General features: G+C 38.5%; 1 protein-coding gene across 2 annotated transcripts in view; it reads left to right on the plus strand.

Moving 5' to 3' along the window:
* EBF4 (EBF family member 4) overlaps positions 1-20,669 on the plus strand; it is a 57,020-nt gene that overhangs the window by 13,515 nt on the left and 22,836 nt on the right. For both annotated transcript variants that reach the window (XM_032419842.1, XM_032419843.1), the window contains exon 6: positions 477-545. In XM_032419842.1, the coding sequence (XP_032275733.1) occupies positions 477-545 (69 nt within the window). The remainder of the gene's footprint in view (positions 1-476; positions 546-20,669) is intronic.

The following is a 20,669-nucleotide window of genomic DNA, read 5'->3' on the forward strand; positions in this document are numbered from 1 at the left end:
CGGGACACTGGCTGCCTTTGGAAAGAGTAGTGACAAGGCAGGGGCGTGAGGAGGCTTCTGGGGCGCTGATCATGTGGTCTTTCTTGGTCTGGGTGCCGGTTACACGGGGCTTCACTTTCTGATAATTCCTGAGCTGCATGCTTACACTCCGAGCTCTTTGCTGTATGAGAGAGAGACCCCAGAGGTGGCCTGCAGCCTGCCTTTCCTGAATCCTCCAGGAGCAGCATGCCTTTGGGACAAGGGTTTCCTGGCCCACCTTACATTCAGGACTGGGCTCTCCAGGTCCCTGCGAAGGACCCTTCTCCCCCAGGCTCCTGGGAGTGAGTCCTCCGGTCAGGGATTCCATACTCAGAGATAGGACACAGCATCCTCAACCGGACGCATGTGTGCACGCTTGCGTGCGCACATGCACACACACACACGCACCCCCCTTCTCCTTCGTTCCCTTCCTCCTTCCCTCTCTCCTCTTCCCCCAGCCGGTGCTGTGACCGGAAGAGCTGTGGCAACCGGAATGAGACGCCCTCTGACCCGGTCATTATTGACAGGTACGGGCTGGGGAGGAGGCCCTGGGAGGCCCCAGCGGGCTGACCGCAGAGTGGGGGGGGGGGGAGGGCGGGGGCACACCCACCCCCCATTGGTGGCTGGAAGCAGAGAAAACTGCCAGACACCAGGGAGCTGCCCCCCCCCTTGCCTCTGCGTGAAGCCCCTGGTGGCAGACTTCCGGGGGCTGGGCTTCCGAGTTCTGCTCCCCGGGGCCGGGCGTGGGGGCGGGGTGGGGAGGAAGTGAACCCCAGCCCAGAGAGCCGCTGGGAGGCCGGAGGGGCTGGTATGGGAAACGCAGGGAAGGAAGGCCGTGTTCTAGTCCCCGCTCCACTTCCACCTCTGCGCTGCTTGACTTGACTTCTCGGAACTTCGTTTCCTTCATTTGAAAAGTGGGGACATACTTGGCAGGTTTCAGTCGCAGGACTGTCAAGGTGATGCATGTAAAAATGCATTCTCCCACCATGATTTTTTAAAATTATTTTATTTCTTTTTGAAGAGCAAATGCATATGTAAGGTACAAAATTCAAAAGGTACAAAAGAGCACCCCCACCCCACGTACGGCAGACTTTTATACCGTAGCTTTTTAAAAATTTCTAACAATATATCTTAGAGATCGCTCCATATTGGAACATAAACCCTGCTTTATTCTCCTTTTAATAGAGAACACATTCACAGGAGCAAAAATTCAAGTTTAGAAGAGTTTATAGCAAGAAGGCTGCCACCTCGGCATCTCACCCATCCATTGCCCTCCAGATAAGCAACCTTTGTTAGTAGTTTCTTGGGCATCTTTCTTGACATTGTCTGCCCATAGACAAGAAAATATAGATACATATTCTTTTTGTACGTTTCCTTTTGTGTTTCTAAAAATGATGGCATACAAAATGTACTTTGCAAGCACCTTTCCTTTTTCCTAAGAAACGTGTATATCTGCGAGGTTATATCAGGACACAAGAAGTCTCTTTCCTCTTTTTTGCTACAGCAAAATATTCCATGGTATGGATAAACTCTAATTTCATTCAATAGTCTGCCATTGCTGGACATTTTGGCCGTTTTGGTTCCTTTTCGGAGATAAAATACACTGCAGTGACTTACTTTGTCCCTGTGTCACTTTGCACATAGGTGCACACATAGGAAGGGTATTATAGAAGCAGAATTGCTGGGTCAGAGGAGATGTGCGTTTATAATTTTAATAGTTATTGTCAGTTTGCCCTCTGCGGAAATTACACCAATTGGTATTCGTACCAGCAGTTTTGAGAATGCCTGTTGCCCACACTCTGGCCAATTAAATACATTGTTTATTCATTCAACAAAAAAAATTTTTTTTTAATATTCACTCTGTGCCAGGGTCTCTTCTATATTCTGTGGATTAAGCAGTGACCAAAACAGACAAAAGGCTTGTGTTTATGGGCTTACGATCTAGTAGGGGAGATGGACGTGAATGGAATGAATGAAACATAGATTGTGTTAGATGGTGGTAACAGCTAAGGAGAAAAAGCAAGCATCAGGAAAGATCAGAGAGTGTTGAGGAAGGGGGGATTGCAATTTTAGAGTGTTTAAGGAAAGCCTCCTTAAAAAGATGACACTTGAGCCAAGACCTGAAGGAAGGAAGGGAGTGAGCCATGTTTGAACCCAGGGGAAGAATATTCTTGGCAGGAGCAGACCTGATGTGTTTAAGGAACAGCAAGAAAGCACAGGGGACTGGAGCGAGGGGGACAGTGGGAGGAGATGGTGTCAGGGAACCAACGGTGGGGTGAGAGGAAGGCAAGCCCATGCAGACAGGGCCTTGTAAGTTGCATACAGACCATTATAAGGACTTTGGCTTTTATTCTGAATGGCATGGAAGCCAGGGGCGGCAGGGAGGTGTTTGAGAAGAATGAGATGACCTGATTTATATTTTAGCAAGATCACTCTAGCTCGTGTGTTGCCGATGACCTGTAGGAGGCAAGGGTGGAAGCATGGAGATGAGTTAGGAAGCCAGTGAGAGAAGGTGGAGGCTGTTATAGAGGGGGTGTTAGGAGGTGGTGGCAGGAAGTGGTTGGACATATTTCATGGACAGAACTAACGAGATTTGTTATGGAAAGAGAGACAAAGTGACAGAGAGTGGGGGGAGTCAAAGACCTATCCCAGATGTCTAACCTGATCAACCTAGAAAGACAGAGTTCCTATTTACTGAGGAGGAAGAGATTTCAGGACAAGCAGGTTTGGAAGGAGGAAGATCAGGAGTTTGGTGTTAAGATGCTTACCAAATGTCCGTGGGGGTGATGAAAAGCAGCTGAAAACATGAATACAGATCTCGAGGGAAAGGTCCAGGCTATGGATCTAAATCTGAATGAATGAAATCATCGAGGGAATGAAGGCTGAAAGAAAACAGAAGAGGTCCAGGAATTGAATCCTGGGGTGTCCAGTGTTTAGAGGCCATGGAGATGTGGAGCCAGTGAAAGAGAATGACAAGGAACAGCCAAGGAGGTAAAAGGGAAATCAGAGGATTGGAGTGTTCTAGAAGTCCAGATAAGAAACTATTCCAAAAAGGTTGGGGCGCCTGGGTGGCTCAGTCGGTTAAGCATCTGCCTTCGGCTCATGTCATGATCCCAGGGTCCTGGGATCGAGTCCCGCGTCAGGCTCCTTGCTCAGCGGGAAGCCTGCTTCTCCCCTGCCTGCTGCTACCCCTGCTTGTGCTTGCTCTCTCCCTCTCTCTCTGTGTTAAATAAATAAATAAAATCTTAAAAAAAAAAAAAAACTATTCCAAAAAGGAGGCAACAGTCAACTGTGTCAAATGGCGCTTGTGGAGATGATAAAAAGACCAAGAATTGACCCTTACATTTAGCAATGAGGGGGACATCGGTGACCTCAGCAACAGCTATTTCAGTAGAGTGGAGGGACAGAAGTCTGGTGGGAGAGGTGTCTGAGAACAGAAGAGAGACCGGAGGCAATGAACAGAGGAACTCTGGGAGTTCTGCTCTAAAGGGATCAGAGAAGTGAGGTGGTGGCAGGAGCACAGTGTAAGGCCCAGAGAAAAAAATACAGCTTCTTCAGATGCTGATGAGAAAACCCAGTAGGAAAGGGGGAAATGATGATGCAGGAGATGGAGGGGAAAGTTGCTGGAGCCATGTCCTGTAGCCAGTGAAGGGCGTGGTTTAGCTGGGAGCATAGACAGCTAGCCATGGCCAGAGCAAGGAAGTCAGAGAGCCTAGGCCCGGAAGGGGGCAAAAGGGACATACAATGTGGGAGCCCGCAGATGTCCTTTCTCGATTGCTTTGTTTTCTCGGTGAAATGGGAAGCCAGGTCAACAGTTGAGCATGAGGATAGGGAAGGAGACACTAGGGCATAAAACAGTCGTCCAGGAGAGTAAGTGGACCATGGAAATGTCGTGTGATTGCCAAGCAGCACTAAGGGCCTGCCTGAGGTTTGGGGTCATAAATTTAAAGTGAGAAATGTCTCCAGCCATGCTGAGCTGCAGGAGAGTGCAGGTGCAGGACAGGTGAGTGGCCGCGTATATGCAGAGGTAAGGGTTTGCCAGGTGAGTACAGGAAACACAAGTGGGCAGGAGAGTGAAAAGCATATGCAAAGGGTGTTCACGAAAATGGAACAAGAAATTTAAGGGCTACGGAGAGGAATATGGGAAGGTGAAGAGAAGGCAGGATGAATGGAATGTAGGTTCTAATGGGGCCAAACAATTACTGGAGTTGAGGTACCAGAAAGGGGTTGAGCTGGAGTTTAGAAGACGGTTAGACCATGGGTGATCTGTAGGCAGGATTATTCAGGGAGATTGCATTTATCAGTAAGATGTGGCCAAGGAAAGGTAGAGACAAGGTCATTGAAGGAGAGATGCTTGAGGAATGCAGAGGAGAATGTTTTGGAAGAATTCTCTATCTATGTTGATACTGATTCACAAAGAATTATGACAGGATCATTGTTCAAGAGTACATACAGTGATCCTGCAGGAAAATCTTCAAGGAGTGAAGGCAAGCGATCTTGGGATTGAGAAATGATTGCAACAAGCAGTGGCCACCGTACCATTTTTTGTCTTTCTCCATCATCAAAGTGAACTGTGGTATCCTGGTGAATTTCATCTCTCTTACTCTGAGGTTGAGCATGCTTTCAGGTATCTAAACTCTCTGTATTTCCTTTTCTGGGAGCTATCTCTTCATTTCCTTTGCTTCTTTTCCTATGAAGGATTGACTTTTGTTATTGATTTGTAGGAGTATATATTAAGGAAATTAGCCCTTTGCATGAGTCGCACAGATTTAGTTGGTTGTTATCTTGTAACTTTTCTTAGGGTGAAATTTGCCCAACCCCTCAATCTTTTAAGTACACTGGATTTTTGTCATATTTGGAAAGGCCTTTCTCACACCAAAATTATTTTTAAAAATTTATCCTGTGGTTTCTTCTGGTCCTTTTATGGTTTCATTGTTTACATTTAAATATTTGGTCCATTTGAAAAAAAATGTAAGTTATTGTATCTCATATCATACGTACAAAAGAAAAATATAACAAAATAGAAGTTATGAAGCATAATAATTAATGTACACCTGTGACCTGACCAACAAACTTAAAATTAGAACATTAAAAATATTATTGAAGCCACCTCTATGTTCCTTCACCATCTCATCCCACTGCCTACCCCTCTCCTAAAAGTAATAAGTAAATTGAGTTGTGTGTTCACACACAACTCTCTGAAAAATAATTTACCACATACAGTAAACACTATGTCTAGTTGTGCTTGTTTTTAACTTTATAAAAAGAATATTGTGTTGTAGTAGTCTTCTAAAGTGTTCTTTTTAAATTCAGCATTATATTTTTAAGATTTTTCTTTGTTGCTGTATTTATAGTTGGTCATACTTTGTTTTTGCTATTATAAGCAAAACTGCCCTGAACATTCTTGTCTGTCTCTTCTAATTTGAACAGGTGCAAGAGTGTGTTTAGGATGTAAACCTAACACTGGAATGGCCAGGTGATAGGGTGTGCACATGATTAACGTTAGGAGTCAATGTCAAACAATTTTCCAAGATGGTTGGGTTGTCCTGAGCCACGCTCCCCACCACCTCCTCACCAACCCTTACTAAGGTCGAACTTCTTAATTTTGGCCAGTTTAGTGGCCACACAGGGAATTTTGTGGGGGCCTTAATTTGCATTTTCCTGATTACGAATGAAGTTGAGCATCTTTTTATTTGTTTATTATTATTTGCATTACTTCTCCTATTAAGTATATGCTAGTCTTTTGCCCATTTTTCTTTTTGAATTGTTTGGAGTTTTTATACTGATTTAAATGGATCTTCATAAGTCCTAGATACTGATCCTTTGTCAGGAAAGTATATTTCAGGTATCACAATGTAGTTGAACTTGCCACTATTTTCCTCATGGTTTTCACTCCGTGTTTTATTTAAGAAAATTTTCCCTATGCTGATTCATAAACATATTCTTCTATATTTTCTTCTAAAGGTTTTACAGTTTTTCATTTTACATTTAGGTTTATAACCCATGTGGAACTAATTTGGGGGCATGGTATGAATTAAGGAATCAATGTAATTGTTTTTACTTATGAATCACTAATTATTCTAGTATCATTTATTAAGTAACTCATCCTTTCCTACTGAACTGCGGCACCATCTGTGTCCTAAATCAGGTTTCCTTCTATTTGTGGGTCTGGTTCTAGACTATTTATTATGTTCCTTTGATTTATTTGATAATCCCTGTGCTAACATCACATTGTTTTAATTACTATAGCTTTATAATTATGATATAAACAAGTGTGTAGGGCAAGCCTCCTGTCCTCCCTTGTTCTTGAGAAGAGTATTGCATTTCTTGGTCTTTTGTGTTTCCACATAAGTTTTAGAATCCACTTATAAAATTACACGTGCGCACACACACACACATCTTTGAGGGCTTTGATTAATATTACAATTAACTTGTACATTAATTTGGAAGAGAATCCACATCTTTATGCTACTGAGTCTTCTTATCCATGAATATGGTTTATCTCTCTATTTATGTATATTTTCCCTAATGCCTTTCAATAAAGTTTTGTAATTTTCTCAATAAAGGCCACACACACTTACTTTTTTTCATTCAATTCACTCATTCAATAAACATTTATTGAGCATCTACTATGTACAAGGCACTGTTCTAGGCTCTAAGAATACCAGAGTAAACAAAAGAGACAAAAATATCTGTTCTCATGGAGGGAGAAGACACAGGGAAGATAGGCAAAAACAATAATTCTAAGTATGTTAGAATGTGATATGTGGAAAAACTAGAGAAAAATAAAACTGATCAGGAATTTAGGTGTCAGGGAAATGTGATTTTTAAATGGAGGGATCACAGTAGGCCAAATTGAAGGTGGAGTTTGAGGAAAGATTTGAAGAGAGAATGAGGCTTTCAGGTGTATGGGCAGCTTATTTCTAATACAATTTATCTTTTGTTGCTATTGCAAATTATATCTTTTGTTATATTTTCTAACTCTTTGTTGATAGTATAGAGAAATGCAATTGATATTTGCATGTGGATCTTTGTCTTTATATTTGTTTTGCTTTTTCTGTATAGACAGCCATCTTATGCAAACCATAACTGTTTTTTTTTCTATCCAATCCTTATTTTTTTTAAGATTTTATTTATTTATTTATTTATTTATTTATTTATTTATTTATTTTTAAGATTTTATTTATTTATTTGACAGAGAGAGACACAGCGAGAGAGGGAACACAAGCAGGGGGAGTGGGAGAGGGACTTCCCACAGAGCAGGGAGCCTGATACGGGGCTCGATCCCAGGACCCTGGGATCATGACCTGAGCTGAAGGCAGACACTTAATGGACTGAGCCACCCAGGCGCCCCTTTTTTTTCTTATTTTATTGCACTGACTAGAACCTCAAGTACAGCATTGAATATAAGCAGTGGCCATAGCATTCTTGTCTTGTTTTTTATTTTAAAGAAAATGTTTCCAACGTTTCACCATTAAAAACATGGTTAACTGTAGCCATTCGGTAGCTATACTCTATCAGGTTAAAAAAGTTTGATAAGTGATTTTTTGTTTTGGGGGATTTTTTAAATCATAAATGGATGTTGCATTTCACATATTGCTTTTCTCTGCATGTATTGAATTGATGAGATAGCCTTTCTCCTTCAAATTATTAATGCACTGAATTTCATTAATGGTTTTCCTAATCCTGAATTACTCCTGATATAAACCTAACTAGATAATGGTTTACTATCTTCTCTATATGCTGCAGGATTTGCATTGTTAATAACATTTTTAGTTTTTGCATTTATGTTCAACAGTGATTGGCTTGTAATTATCTTATAATGTCCAGGTATGATTTTGACAGTTAGTGATATACCAGCCTCAAATAATTAAAAGAGGCATAGTTCTTTCTTTTACTATTTGCTGGATGAGTTTGTGTAAGTTTGGAATGATTTGTTACTTGAAAATTCATTATAATTTGCCTTGAGTTTGTGGGGATGAGAAGGAGATTCGTTTTTTTTTTTAATGGTCATAGATAATTCAGGCCTTCTATTTCTTTTTTACTCTGTTTTGGTGAGTTATATTTTTTAAGGAATTTGTACATTGTACCTAAGTTTTCAAATTTGTTTCCATAAAGTTGTTCATGATGTTCGCTTATCTTTTTATCTCTGTTGTATTTTTAGCTATGAACTTTTTCCATTCTTGATATTGTTTGACGCATATCTTTCTCCTTGATAAGTTTTGCCAGCAATTTGTCACTTTTATTAGTCTTTTCTAAAAACTGATTTCTAGGGGCACCTGAGTGGCACAGTAGGTTAAGTGTCCAACTCTTGGTTTTGGCTCAGGTCATGATCTCAGGATTGTGAGATGGAGCCCCACATCGGGCTCCACACTCAGCATGGAGTCTGCTTGGGATTCTCCCTCCCTCTCCCTCCGCCTTTCCTGCTCATGCTCTCTCTCTCTCTCAAATAAATAAATAAATCTTTAAATATATATATATATATAAACTAACTTTTAGCTTTATTGATCTTTTTCTAATGTGTGTTTGCTATGCATTACATTAATTCTGCATTTATCTTTATTTTCTCCCTTCTTCTTTCATTGGGTTTATTTTGTTTTTTCCTAATTTCTTGAGTTGGATACTTAGCTCATTAATCACTGACCTTCTTCCTTACTAATACAATCATTTAAGGCTATCATATTTCTTTCTTTTTTTTTTCCAAAGATTTTATTTATTTATTTGACAGAGAGAGGGACACAGCGAGAGAGGGAACACAAGCAGGGGCAGAGGGAGAGGGAGAAGCAGGCTTCCTGTGGAGCAGAGAGCCCAACATGGGGCTCGATCCCAGGACCCTGGGATCATGACCCAAGCCGAAGGCAGACGCTTAATGACTGAGCCACCCAGGTGCCCCAAGGCTATCATATTTCCTTAAAATACTACTTTTCCTGTATCTCACATTTTCACATCTCATATTTTTATTACCACTCAGTTTCAAGGATTGTTAAATTTCTGTTACGACTTCTTTTTCAATTCATGGGATAGTTAGAGGTGTGTTTCCTTATTCTTTATTTTTCAATTAACTTTATGAGGTATAATCGGTATGCAATAAAATGCACATAAAGTATACAATTTGAAAAGTTTTGACATATGTATATACTGATGAAACCATCACCACAATTAAAATAGTGAACATATCCTTCATCCCTAAAAGTTTCCGCATGCCCCCTTGGAATCTCTTCCTCTCTCCCCTTACCTCTATCCTCAGGCAACCATTTCTCTGCTTTCTGTCATTATAGATTGGTTTGCATTTTGTAAAATTTTATATAAATGAAATTATACAGTGTGTGCTTTTTTTTGTCTAGGTTTTTGCACTCAGCTTAATCTTTTTTGTGTGTTTCATCCATGTTGTTGCATGTATCAATAGCTCATTTCTTTTTTATTCCTGAGTGGTATTCCATTGTATGAATATAGCAAAATTATTTTGTGCCATCACCTCTTGATAGACATTTGGGTTGTTTCCAATTTATAGCTATTACAAATAAAGCTTTATAAACATTTAGGTACAAGTCCTTTTATGGACAAATGCTTTCATTTCTCTTGGGTAAAATCCTAGGAGTGGAATGGTTGGATCTTATGGTAAAAGTATGTTTAACTTTATAAGTAATTACCTAACTGATTTCCAAAGTGGTTGTGCCATTTTACATTCCCACCAGCAGTGTATGAGAGTTGTAGTTCCTCTGTATTCCCATCAGCATGAGAACAGTCTATCTTTTTAATTTTAGTCATTCTAATAGATGTGTGGTGGTATCTCATTGTGGTTTTAATTTATACATCCTAATGACTGGTGATGTTGAACATCTTTTCATGTGCTTATTTGCCATCCATATATTTTCTTTGAAGAAGTATCTGTTCAAATATTCCACCATCATCTCCCTTCTTATTGTGTTGTTTTCTTATTACTGAGTTCTAGGAGTTCTTTATATATTGTGGATACAAGTCAGATATCTATTTTACAAAAATTTTTTCCCAGGCGGTGACTTGTCTTTTCATTCTCCTAGCAGTGTTATTTGAAGAATACAAGTTTTTAAATTTTCATGAAGTCCAGTTTATAAATTTTTTTCTTTTATGTACTATGCTTTTGATGTCATAGCTAAAAAATCTTAAATCAGTGACCTCAGCTTTTGTTCTAGGAAACCAGAAAAAGGAGATGAAATTAAATCCAAAGTAAACAGAAGAAAAGAACTAATAAATATCAAAATACGAAACAGATAAACAATAGAGAAAATCAATGAAACCAGAAGCTGGTTCTTTTAGAAGATCAATAAAATGGTTAAACCTATAGCCAGACTGATCAGAAAAAAAAAAGAGAGAAGACACAGTTTGCCAATATCAGAAATGAGAGTGGTGACATCACTATAGATTCTAGAGATATTAAACAGATTGGGAATATTATGAACAATTTTATGCTGACAAATTCAACAATTTAGACCACTTATATATTTAATGTAATTATTGATACAGTTATGTGTGAGTCTGTCTTGATATTTTCTTTCTGTTTGTTTTCTGTTCTCTTCTTAGTTCTTTTTTTTTCCATTCTCTTAGATTATTCAAGTATTTTTTATTATTATTTCATTTATTTCCTTTGTTGGCTTATTAGCAAAAGTATTTTGTTATTTTAGTGATTGCTTTAGGACTTAAAGTACACACGTTTTGGTTATTGTAGCCTACTTCCAGTTATACCACTTCATGCATATTATGCTATTGTCATGAATTCTATTTTTATATGTTATAAAATCCACAATACATGGATATTTTTGTTTAAGCAGTCAATTATTTTTAAAGAGATTTTTAAAATATGAAAAATATACATTTGCCCATGTAGTCACCATTTCTCTCTCTACCATTGCTCTTCATTCTTTTCTGTAGACCCAGATTTCCATTTTTCTTATGTCTGAAGGGCATCCTTTAATATTTGTTTGTATTTTAACTGGGTATGGAATTCTAGATTGACTTTTGTTGTTAAGGTGTTCCACTGTTTTCTCTCTAGCATTTCTGATGAGAAATCTGATACCATCATTATTTTTGTTCTTCTGTACATAAACATGTCTTTTATCTCTGGCTGCTTTTAAGATTTTTCTCTTTATTATTCATTTTTTTCAAGATTTTATTTATTTACTTTGGAGATAGAGTGGGGGGAGGAGCAGAGGGAGATGGACAAGCAGACTCTGTGCTGAGCACAGAGCCCGACACAGGGCCCAATCCCACGGTACTGAGATCATGACCCCAGCCAAAATCAAGAGTTGGATGCCCAATCGACTGAGCCACCCAGGTGCCCCTTTATTATTCATTTTTAACAACTTGATTATGATATGTCTTGGTGTAGTTTTGCTTCATATTTCATGTGCTTGGAGCTCATTGATCTTTTTGGATCTATGAGGTTACAGTTTTCATTACATTTGGCAAGTTTTTTTTTTTTAAGATTTTTATTTATTCATTTGAGAGACAGTGTGAGCGGGGGAGGGGGCAAAGGGAGAGGGAGAGGGAGAAGCAGACTCCCCACTGAGCAGGGAGCCCGATGTGAGGCTTGATCCCAGGACCCTGGGATCATGACCTGAGCCAAAAGCAAATGCTTAACCAACTGAGCCACCCAGGCGCCCCTTTTTGGAAAGTTTTTTACCATTATTTTCTCAAGTATTTTTCTGTGCATCATCCCCGTGGCCCCACTCCTTTGGGAACACCAATTACTCCAATTACAAATACTAAACTGCTGAGGTTGTCCTGCAGCTCACTCACAGTTCATTTTAGGGGATTTTGTTTTGTTTGTTTTGTTTTTCATTTTGGATAGTTTCTACTGCCATGCCTCAAGTTCACTAATCCTTTCTTTGGCACTGTTTCATCTGTTGTTAATCCAAACAATATATTTTTTTATCTTAAACGTTGTAGTTTTCATCTCTACAAGTTTGATTTGTATCTTTTTTTATATATCTTCCATGTCTCTACTTAAATTTTTGAATTTAACAAATACTGTTATAACTACTCTTTTAATGACTTTTTCTGCAGCTTCTAACATCTGTGTCTATTCTATTTCAGTTGATTGATTATTCTCATTATGTGTCTTATTTTTTTGCATCTTGGCATGCCTGGCATTCTGTAATTAGATGCCAGACATTATGAATTTTTCCTTGTTGGGTGTTGGATATTTTTGTATTCCTATAAATCTTCTTGAGCTTTGTTCTGGGATGCAGTTAAGTTACTTGGAAATAGTTTGAACTTTTTGAGTCCTGATTCCATGATTTATTAGATGGTTCCACAGCAATACTTAGTCTAGGACTAATTATTCCCCACTACTAAAGTAAGACCTTCTTGAGTACTCTACCCATTATCCCATGAATTATGAGTTTTTCAAGTCTAGCTAGTAGAAACAGGCACTATTCCCATCTCTATTCAAGCACTAGGACTGTTCTCTATATTCCTTTTGGGAGTTCTTTCCTTGGCCTTGGGTAATTTCTTCATATGAACACACTGATCAGTACTCTACTAAATACTCAAGGGGGACCCTTCACAAGTTTCTGGTTTCTCTTTCTATGTACCTCTCTCCTCTATGAGGCTCTATCCTATGAAGTCTAGCTACCTTGGTCTCTGGACTCTCAGTACATCTCCTCAATTCTGGGGTCTGCTAGGCTCTGCCTCAGTTCCCCCTCCTGTGCTGTGGTCTGGAAACTCTTAAAGCAATATAGTGAGACATTTGTCATGTTCACCTCATTTATTTCCCATCTTTTATTTATTTTTTTTTTAAGATTTTATTTATTTATTTGACAGAGGCACAGCGAGAGAGGGAACACAAGCAGGGGTAGTGGGAGAGGGAGATGCAGGCTTCCCGCTGAGCAGGGAGCCCGATGTGGGGCTCGATCCCAGGACCCTGAGATCATGACCTGAGCCGAAGGCAGACGCTTAACGACTGAGCCACCCAGGCACCCCTATTTCCCATCTTTTAGAGATCACTGTCTTTTGTTGTCTGATGTCTATTACCTTGAAAAATGTTTTGTGCATTTTGTCTGGTTTGTTTTGTTTTCTTTTGTTTTGTTTTCAGGACACAGGTAAATGTGGTCTCTGTTACTCTATCTTGGTTAGAAGCAGAAGTAGAAGTGTGTTTTTTAATTCCCAAACATGTGGTGTTTTCTATTTATTTTTTTTTTCCTTAAGATTTTATTTATTTATTTGAGAGAGAGAGAACAAGAGACAGAGAGCATGAGAGGGAGGAGGGTCAGAGGGAGAAGCAGACTCCCCGCTGAGCAGGGAGCCTGATGTGGGACTCGATCCCGGGACTCCAGGACCATGACCTGAGCCGAAGGCAGTCGCTTAACCAACTGAGCCACCCAGGCGCCCTCTATTTATTTTTGTTACTAATTTCTAACCTAATTGTGTGTCTGATAGGTCCACCACTTTATATATATGTCCATTAAGTCAAGATTTTTTTTAAAGATTTTATTCATTTGAGAGAGAGAGAATGAGTGAGAGAGAAAGTGAGCATGACTTGGGGGAGCAAGAGGGAGAAGCACACTCCCCTCTGACCAGGGACCCCCAGTGCAGGGCTCAATCCCAGGATCCTGGGATCATGACCTGAGCTGAAGGCAGAAGCTTAACTGAGCCACCCAGGCACCCCTAAATCAAGATTGTTAACTGTGTTGTCCAGATCTGTCTTTATCTATGTCTGCTTGACCTATTAAAAATTGAGAGATGAGGTTATAATCTTCACATGAACTTTCAGCTTATCTTTGTGGGCTTCACCAATTTTTTTTATATATACATATCAAAATTTATATATATTAATATCAAAAATTGATGGAACCCACAAAGATAGGTCAAAAGTTCATGTGGGAGATTAATATATACAATATGTAATTAATAATATATATGTATATTATTGACTATTTTATTGAGTGTGGACAAGTTTTAAAATCTTATAACTTTTTTCTGGGTTGAACTTTTTATCGGCATTTATTGGTCCTTTATTTCTAATATATATTTTGCTTTAAAGTCCGTTTTATCTGATATTATTTACAGGCTCTCTTAACTTATTTTTGGTTATATTTGCATCATACACTTTTTTTTTATTAGTTATGTTAATCACCATACATTACATTATTAGTTTTTGATGTAGTGTTCCATGATTCATTATTTGTGTATAACACCCAGTGCTCCACGGAGAACGTGCCCTCTTTAATACCCATCACCAGGCTAACCCACCCTCCCACCCCCCTCCCCTCTAGAACCCTCAGTTTGTTTTTCAGAGTCCATCGTCTCTCATGGTTCATCTCCCCCTAAGATTTCCTCCCCCTTCATTCTTCCCCTCCTGCTATCTTCTTCGTCTTTTTTTTTTTTTAACATATAATGTATTATTTGTTTCAGAGGTACAGATCTGTGATTCAACAGTCTTGCACAATTCACAGCGCTCACCATAGCACATACCCTCCCCAATGTCTATCACCCAGCCGCCCCATCCCTCCCACCCCCCACCACTCCAGCAACCCCCAGTTTGTTTCCTGAGATTAAGAATTCCTCATTTCAGTGAGGTCATATGATACATGTCTTTCTCTGATTGACTTATTTCGCTCAGCATAACACTCTCCAGTTCCATCCACGTCGTTGCAAATGGCTTGCATCATACACTTTTATTCATCCTTTATTTTCAACCATTATGTGTCCTTATGTTTCAAGTATTTCTCTTTTAACAGCATATTGCTGGATTTTTTTTTTTAAATCCAGTCTGTTTTTTATTTTTTTTATTTTTATTTTTTTAAAGATTTTATTTATTTATTTGACAGAGAGAGACACAGTGAGAGAGGGAACACAAGCAGGGGGAGTGGGAGAGGGAGAAGCAGGCTTCGCGCTGAGCAGGGAGCCCGATGCGGGGCTCGATCCCAGGACCCTGGGATCATGACCTGAGCTGAAGGCAGACGCTTAACGACTGAGCCACCCAAGCGCCCCTCCAGTCTGTTTTTTAACTGGCAAATTAAGTCCATTTTCTTTATTGAGATTATTTATTTATTTCAACTATATTCTACCATCTTACTTTGTGCTTTTTATTTGTTCCACCTCTTCTGTGTTTCTTTGTTTTCCTCTCTTGCTATATAAAAAATTGAGAATTTTGTGATGTAGTGTATGTGTTTCTTATTGCATTTTCCCTTCTACTGGTTTAGAAGTTTATTCCCTTAATTTCTATTCTTTTAGTTACTACCCTCAAAATTTACTATGTATTCTTAACAAAGTCATAATTTCTTTCCTAATACTAGAATCTTGGATGGTGGTGTGCTGGAGCTGGCTCATACCAGTTCACAAGAGCTAATTCTTAGTATCTCTTTTCAACTCCATATTCAGTGACATCACATGGGTAGCTTAAAATCAGCCACAGAGGGAACATATATAATCATGGAAATCAAAAACATAAATCATGGGTTCCCTCCCACCAAAAATGATTGTTAAATATTTACCAGCTCACCACTGATCTCAGGCCATTTTATTACCCCTGCCCTATTTATAAGATATGTGGTCCAGAATTTTAATTCTTTCAAAATTCCACACATTGTTAATATTTTTAATTATGTATGAAATTTTTTTCTTTAGATTTATCAGGGGTTTTTTTTGCTTATCTTTTTTTTTTTTCCTTGCATCTTACAACTTCCTCTGGGGTCCCTTTCTCTTCTTCTGAAGTACATCTTTTAGAAGTTCCTAATTTAGTGAAGGTCTGTGGTGGTAAACAGCATGCTCACTTTTGTTTTACTATCAGTGTCTTTATATCACTGTGTTTCTTGAAAGGTGGCTTTCCTGGGAACATAATTCTAGATTGATAGTTATTTTTTTTACTTAGCACTTTGAAAATGCTTCCATTGCTGCTGTTGAAAAGTGCAGCATAACTGTCATTCTTCTGTCAGTAAACTCCCTTTCCTCTCTGTTTGTATATAAGAGCTTCTCTTTGTCTTTGGAGTTCTTCAGTTTACTCTAATTTGTCTGGTTGTGAATTTTTTTTTTTTTAATCCTGCTTAGAATTTGTTGATATTCTTGTATCTGTGGATTTATATCTTTCATCACTTCTAGAAATTTCTCAGCCTTTGCCTAATGTTACATCTCAGTTATAATCTCTCTTTTCTCCTTAGAGCACTTCAAATGACACTCCAATTTAGACCTTTAATTCTGTCCTCCATATATCCTAAACAATTTTATATGTCTGACCTATTTTTCTCTTTGTACTGCATTCTGGGTAATTCTTTTTTATTCATCTCCTCGTTTACTAATTCCCTTTAGTTGTATCTAAACTATTGTTTAATTTATCCAGGGAGCTACTGATTGCAGTGATTTTATTTTCCATTTCTAAAAGTTTTATTTAGTTCTTTTTCAACTATGTCTGGTTACTTGGGAAGGTCTCTTGGTGCTTACTCATTTTTTTAATTAACTTTTTATTTCTTTAAAATATTTGTGGTTATTTTACGTTCAGTACTTGATAATTCCAATATCAGAAGACCTTGGGTTCTATATCTGTTGTTCATTACTTCTGCTGACTCTTATTCATGATGGCTTGTTTCTTTGGTGTTTTTGTTGTTATTATTGTGGTAGTGATTATTTTAACTCGTATTTGGTTGAATCACATCAGGGCCAGAATAGGCTACACTTTCCTCTGGAAGGATATATTTGATTCCACCGGGAATAGGCAGTGCTGCCAAACTGGGACCTTTCTAGGTTCCTCAGAGGATTCAGGGCCCTCATCTAGTGGTCCCTGTTCTCCATCCCAGTGTGTTCGTATTGCCGTTTGACACCAGTACAACCCTAATATTTGTGCTAGCTCATAGCTCATAGCTCCCACTTAGATTTCAACTTCTTGTTTTGGGTTTGTTTCTTTTTTTAAATCCTTGGAGATTTTCCTTACCTTTTAGATAAACTTCAGGATATGGTCGTATTGGGAAGGCACTTTATTTATTTATTTATTCATTTATTTATTTATTTGTTTATTTTAAGTAGGCTTCATGTCCAGTGTGGAGCCCAACTCAGGGCTTGACCTCATGACCCTGAGATCAAGACCTAAGCTGAGATCAAGAGTCAGACACTTAACTGACTGAGACACCCAGGTGCCCCAGGAAGGCACTTTAAAGATATGTAATCTAACATAATACTGGAAGAGGAAATCATCCATTTGGAATTTACCCTGGTTAAAGTTAGGAAATATGGGTTCACCTAGGGGCCCCTGAGTGGCTCAGTCTGTTAAGCATCTGCCTTCAGCTCGGGTCATGATCCCAGGGTTCTGGGATTGAGCCCCACATGCGGCTCCCTGCTCAGTGGGAAGCCTGCTTCTCCCTCTCCCTCTGCCTCTCCCACCAGCTTGTGCTCTCTCTCTTGCTGGCTCGCTCTCTCCCTCTCTCAAATAAATAAATAAAATCTTAAAAAAAAAAAAGAAATATGGGTCCACCTATGTTTTTTTCTGATAGCTCTAATTGTCCCAATAGCAATTATTGAATAATCCATCTTTCCCTACCAATTGTAAATATCACCCATGCTATATTCTAAATGTAATTATTTGTATTTCTGGACTTTCCATCCTATATCATTATCCAATCTATTTATTCATGTGGGAATATGATGCTATTTTAATTTTGAATATTTATAACATTTTTTAGTAACAGGTAGATCTAGTACTCCTCTGCATTACTCTTATATTGTAGAATTTTCCCAACTATTCTTTTATTCTTTTTTTTTTTTTTTTTTTTGAGAGAGAGAGAAGGTGCAAGTGTGGGGGAGGAGCAGAGGGAGAGGTAGAGAATCAAGCAGACTCCGTGCCAAGCATGGACTTGACATGGGACTTGATCTCACAACCCTCAGATCATGACCTGAGCTGGACGCTCAAGCTGAGATCAAGAGTTGGACGCTTAACCGACTGAGCCACCCAGGTGCTCCCCCCAACTATTCTTAATTATTTTTTTATATTAACTTTACAGTTACATTGTCTAGGTCATCAAAAAATTACTTACTGATGTCATTTTTCTAATTGTGGTAAAAAACGACATAACATAAAATTTACTATCTTTATCATTTTAAAACATACAGTTCAGTAGTGTTAAATATATTCACATTGTTGGGCAACAAATTTCCAGAACTTTTTCTTTCTGCAAAACTGAAACTCTGTACCTGTTAAACAGCAACTCCCCATTTCCCCCTCTCCCCAGTCCTGGTACCACCATTCTACTTTCTGTTTCTCTAAATCTGGCTACTTTGATACCTCATATAAGTAGAATCATACAGTATTTGTCTTTTTGCAGCTGGCTTATTTCACTTCACATACTCTCCTCAAGGTTCATCTATGTCGTAGCATATAACAGGATTTCCTACCTTTTTAAGGCTGAATAGTATTCTATTTTACATATATACCACATTCATCTATCAATGAACATTTGGGTGCTTCCATTTTTTGTCTATAATAAATAATGCTGCTATAAATATGAGTGTGAAAATATCTCTTTGAGACACTACCCTTTGGATATATAACCATAAATGGGATTGCTGGATCATATGACAGTTCTTTATTAAATCTTTTGAGGAACCTCCATACTGTTTTCCATAACAGTTGCACCATTCTACAATTTCATCAAGCATGGACAAGGGTTCTAATTTCTCCACTTCTTCACCAACACTTTTTTTTATAGTAGCCATCCTAATGAGTGTGAGATGATATCTCATTGTCTTTTTTTTTTTTTTAAGATTTTTTATTTTAAATAATCTCTACACCCAGTGTGGGGCTCAAACTCACAACCCCAAGATCAAGAATCACATGCTCTACCAACAGAGCCAGCCAGGTCCCTCAATATCTCATTGTTTTTATTTGCATTTCTCTAATGATAAGTGATGTTAAGCATCTTTTCAGATGCTTGTTGGCCATTTCTACATCATCTCTGAAGAAATCTCTATAAAGTCATTTTTGCATTTTTGTCATTCGGTTATTTGGTTTTTGTTGTTATTGAGTTTTAGGAGTTCTTTATATATTCTGGATATTAACTCTTCTTCAGATATATGATTTGCAGATATTTTCTCCCATTCTTTAAGTTGCCTTCCACTCTATTGATTGTGTGTCATATTTATTGAGATCATGTTTAATTCAGATTAACCTGGGTGAAAATGAAATTTTTATGATGCTAAGTCTTGAAAGTGTTCATGTGAAATGTAGCTCATTTATTGTATGAGAGGCAATAAGGAGGATTGTTCAAGTCTCCTATTCCCTTGTTGATCTTCTGCCTAGTATTTCTATTATTGAAAGTAGCACGTTAGAGTCTCCAATTATTGTTGTTGAATTATCTATGTCTTCCTCCAGTTCTGTCATTTTTTGTTTCTTGTATTTTGGAGCTCTATTATCAGGTGCGTATAAGTTTATAATTATTATTTCTTTCTGACAGATTAACATTTTAACATAAAATGTCTTTATCTCTTGTAACAATTTTGTGTTAAAGTCTATTTAGAATGGTATTAATAAAGTTGCTCCAGCTCTCTTCTGGTTAGTTTTCTTGATACATCTTTTCCAACCCTTTTATTTTCAACCTATTTCTTTTTTTAAAAAATATTTATTATTATTATTTTTTTAAAGATTTTTTTTATTTATTTATTTGACAGAGAAAGACATAGCGAGAGAGGGAACACAAGCAGGGGGAGTAAGAGAGGGAGAAGCAGGCTTCCCCGTGGAGCAGGGAGCCCGATGTGGGGCTCGATCCCAGGACCCTGGGATCACGACCTGAGCCGAAGGCAGACACTTAACAACTGAGCCACCCAGGCGCCCCAATATTTATTATTATGAGCTTACTTTATTTATTTATTTTTTTAAGATTTTATTTATTTATTTGACAGAGAGAGACACAGCAAGAGAGGGAACACAAGGGGGGAAGTGGGAGAGGGAGAAGCAGGCCTCCCACCGAGCAGGGAGCCCAATGCAGGGCTCAACCCCAGGACCCCGGGATCATGACCCGAGCTGAAGGCAGATGCTTAATGACTGAGCCACCCAGGCGCCCCTATTTTCAACCTATTTCTATCTTTGAATCTAAACCATGCCTTGCATAGACATCATATAGTTAGATTATGTTCTTTAATCCATTCTGCCAATCTCTGCCTTTTAATTTGAGCACTTAATCCATTTACATCTAATGTCCTTACTGATAAAGTAGGATTTATGTCTGCCATTTTGCAATGTGTCTTCTGTCATATTTCCTCTATTCCTCTATTATTGCCTTTTTGTGTGTGTTAAATTGATATTTTCCAGTGTACTGTTTTAATTCTGTTATTGTTGTTACTGTATTTTTAAGTAATATTCTTAGTGGTTGTTCTGGGATTTACAATTAATATCTTAATTTAAAACAATCTGGGGTGCCTGGGTGCTCAGTCATTAAGCGTCTGCCTTTGGCTCAGGTCATGATCCCAGGGTCCTGGGATCGAGCCCCACATTGGGCTCCATGCTCGGCAGGAAGCTTGCTTCTCCCTCTCCCACTTCCCCTGCTTGTGTTCCCTCTCTTGCTGTGTCTCTCTCTGTCAAATAAATAAATAAATAAATAAATAAATAAATAAATAAATAAAACAATCTAATTTAGGGATGCCTGGGTGGCTCAGTTGGTTAAACATCTCACTTCGGCTCAGGTCATGATCTC

This window comes from Phoca vitulina, unplaced genomic scaffold, assembly GCF_004348235.1.
Source record: "Phoca vitulina isolate PV1807 unplaced genomic scaffold, GSC_HSeal_1.0 scaffold22, whole genome shotgun sequence".
NCBI classification, from domain to species: domain Eukaryota; kingdom Metazoa; phylum Chordata; class Mammalia; order Carnivora; family Phocidae; genus Phoca; species Phoca vitulina.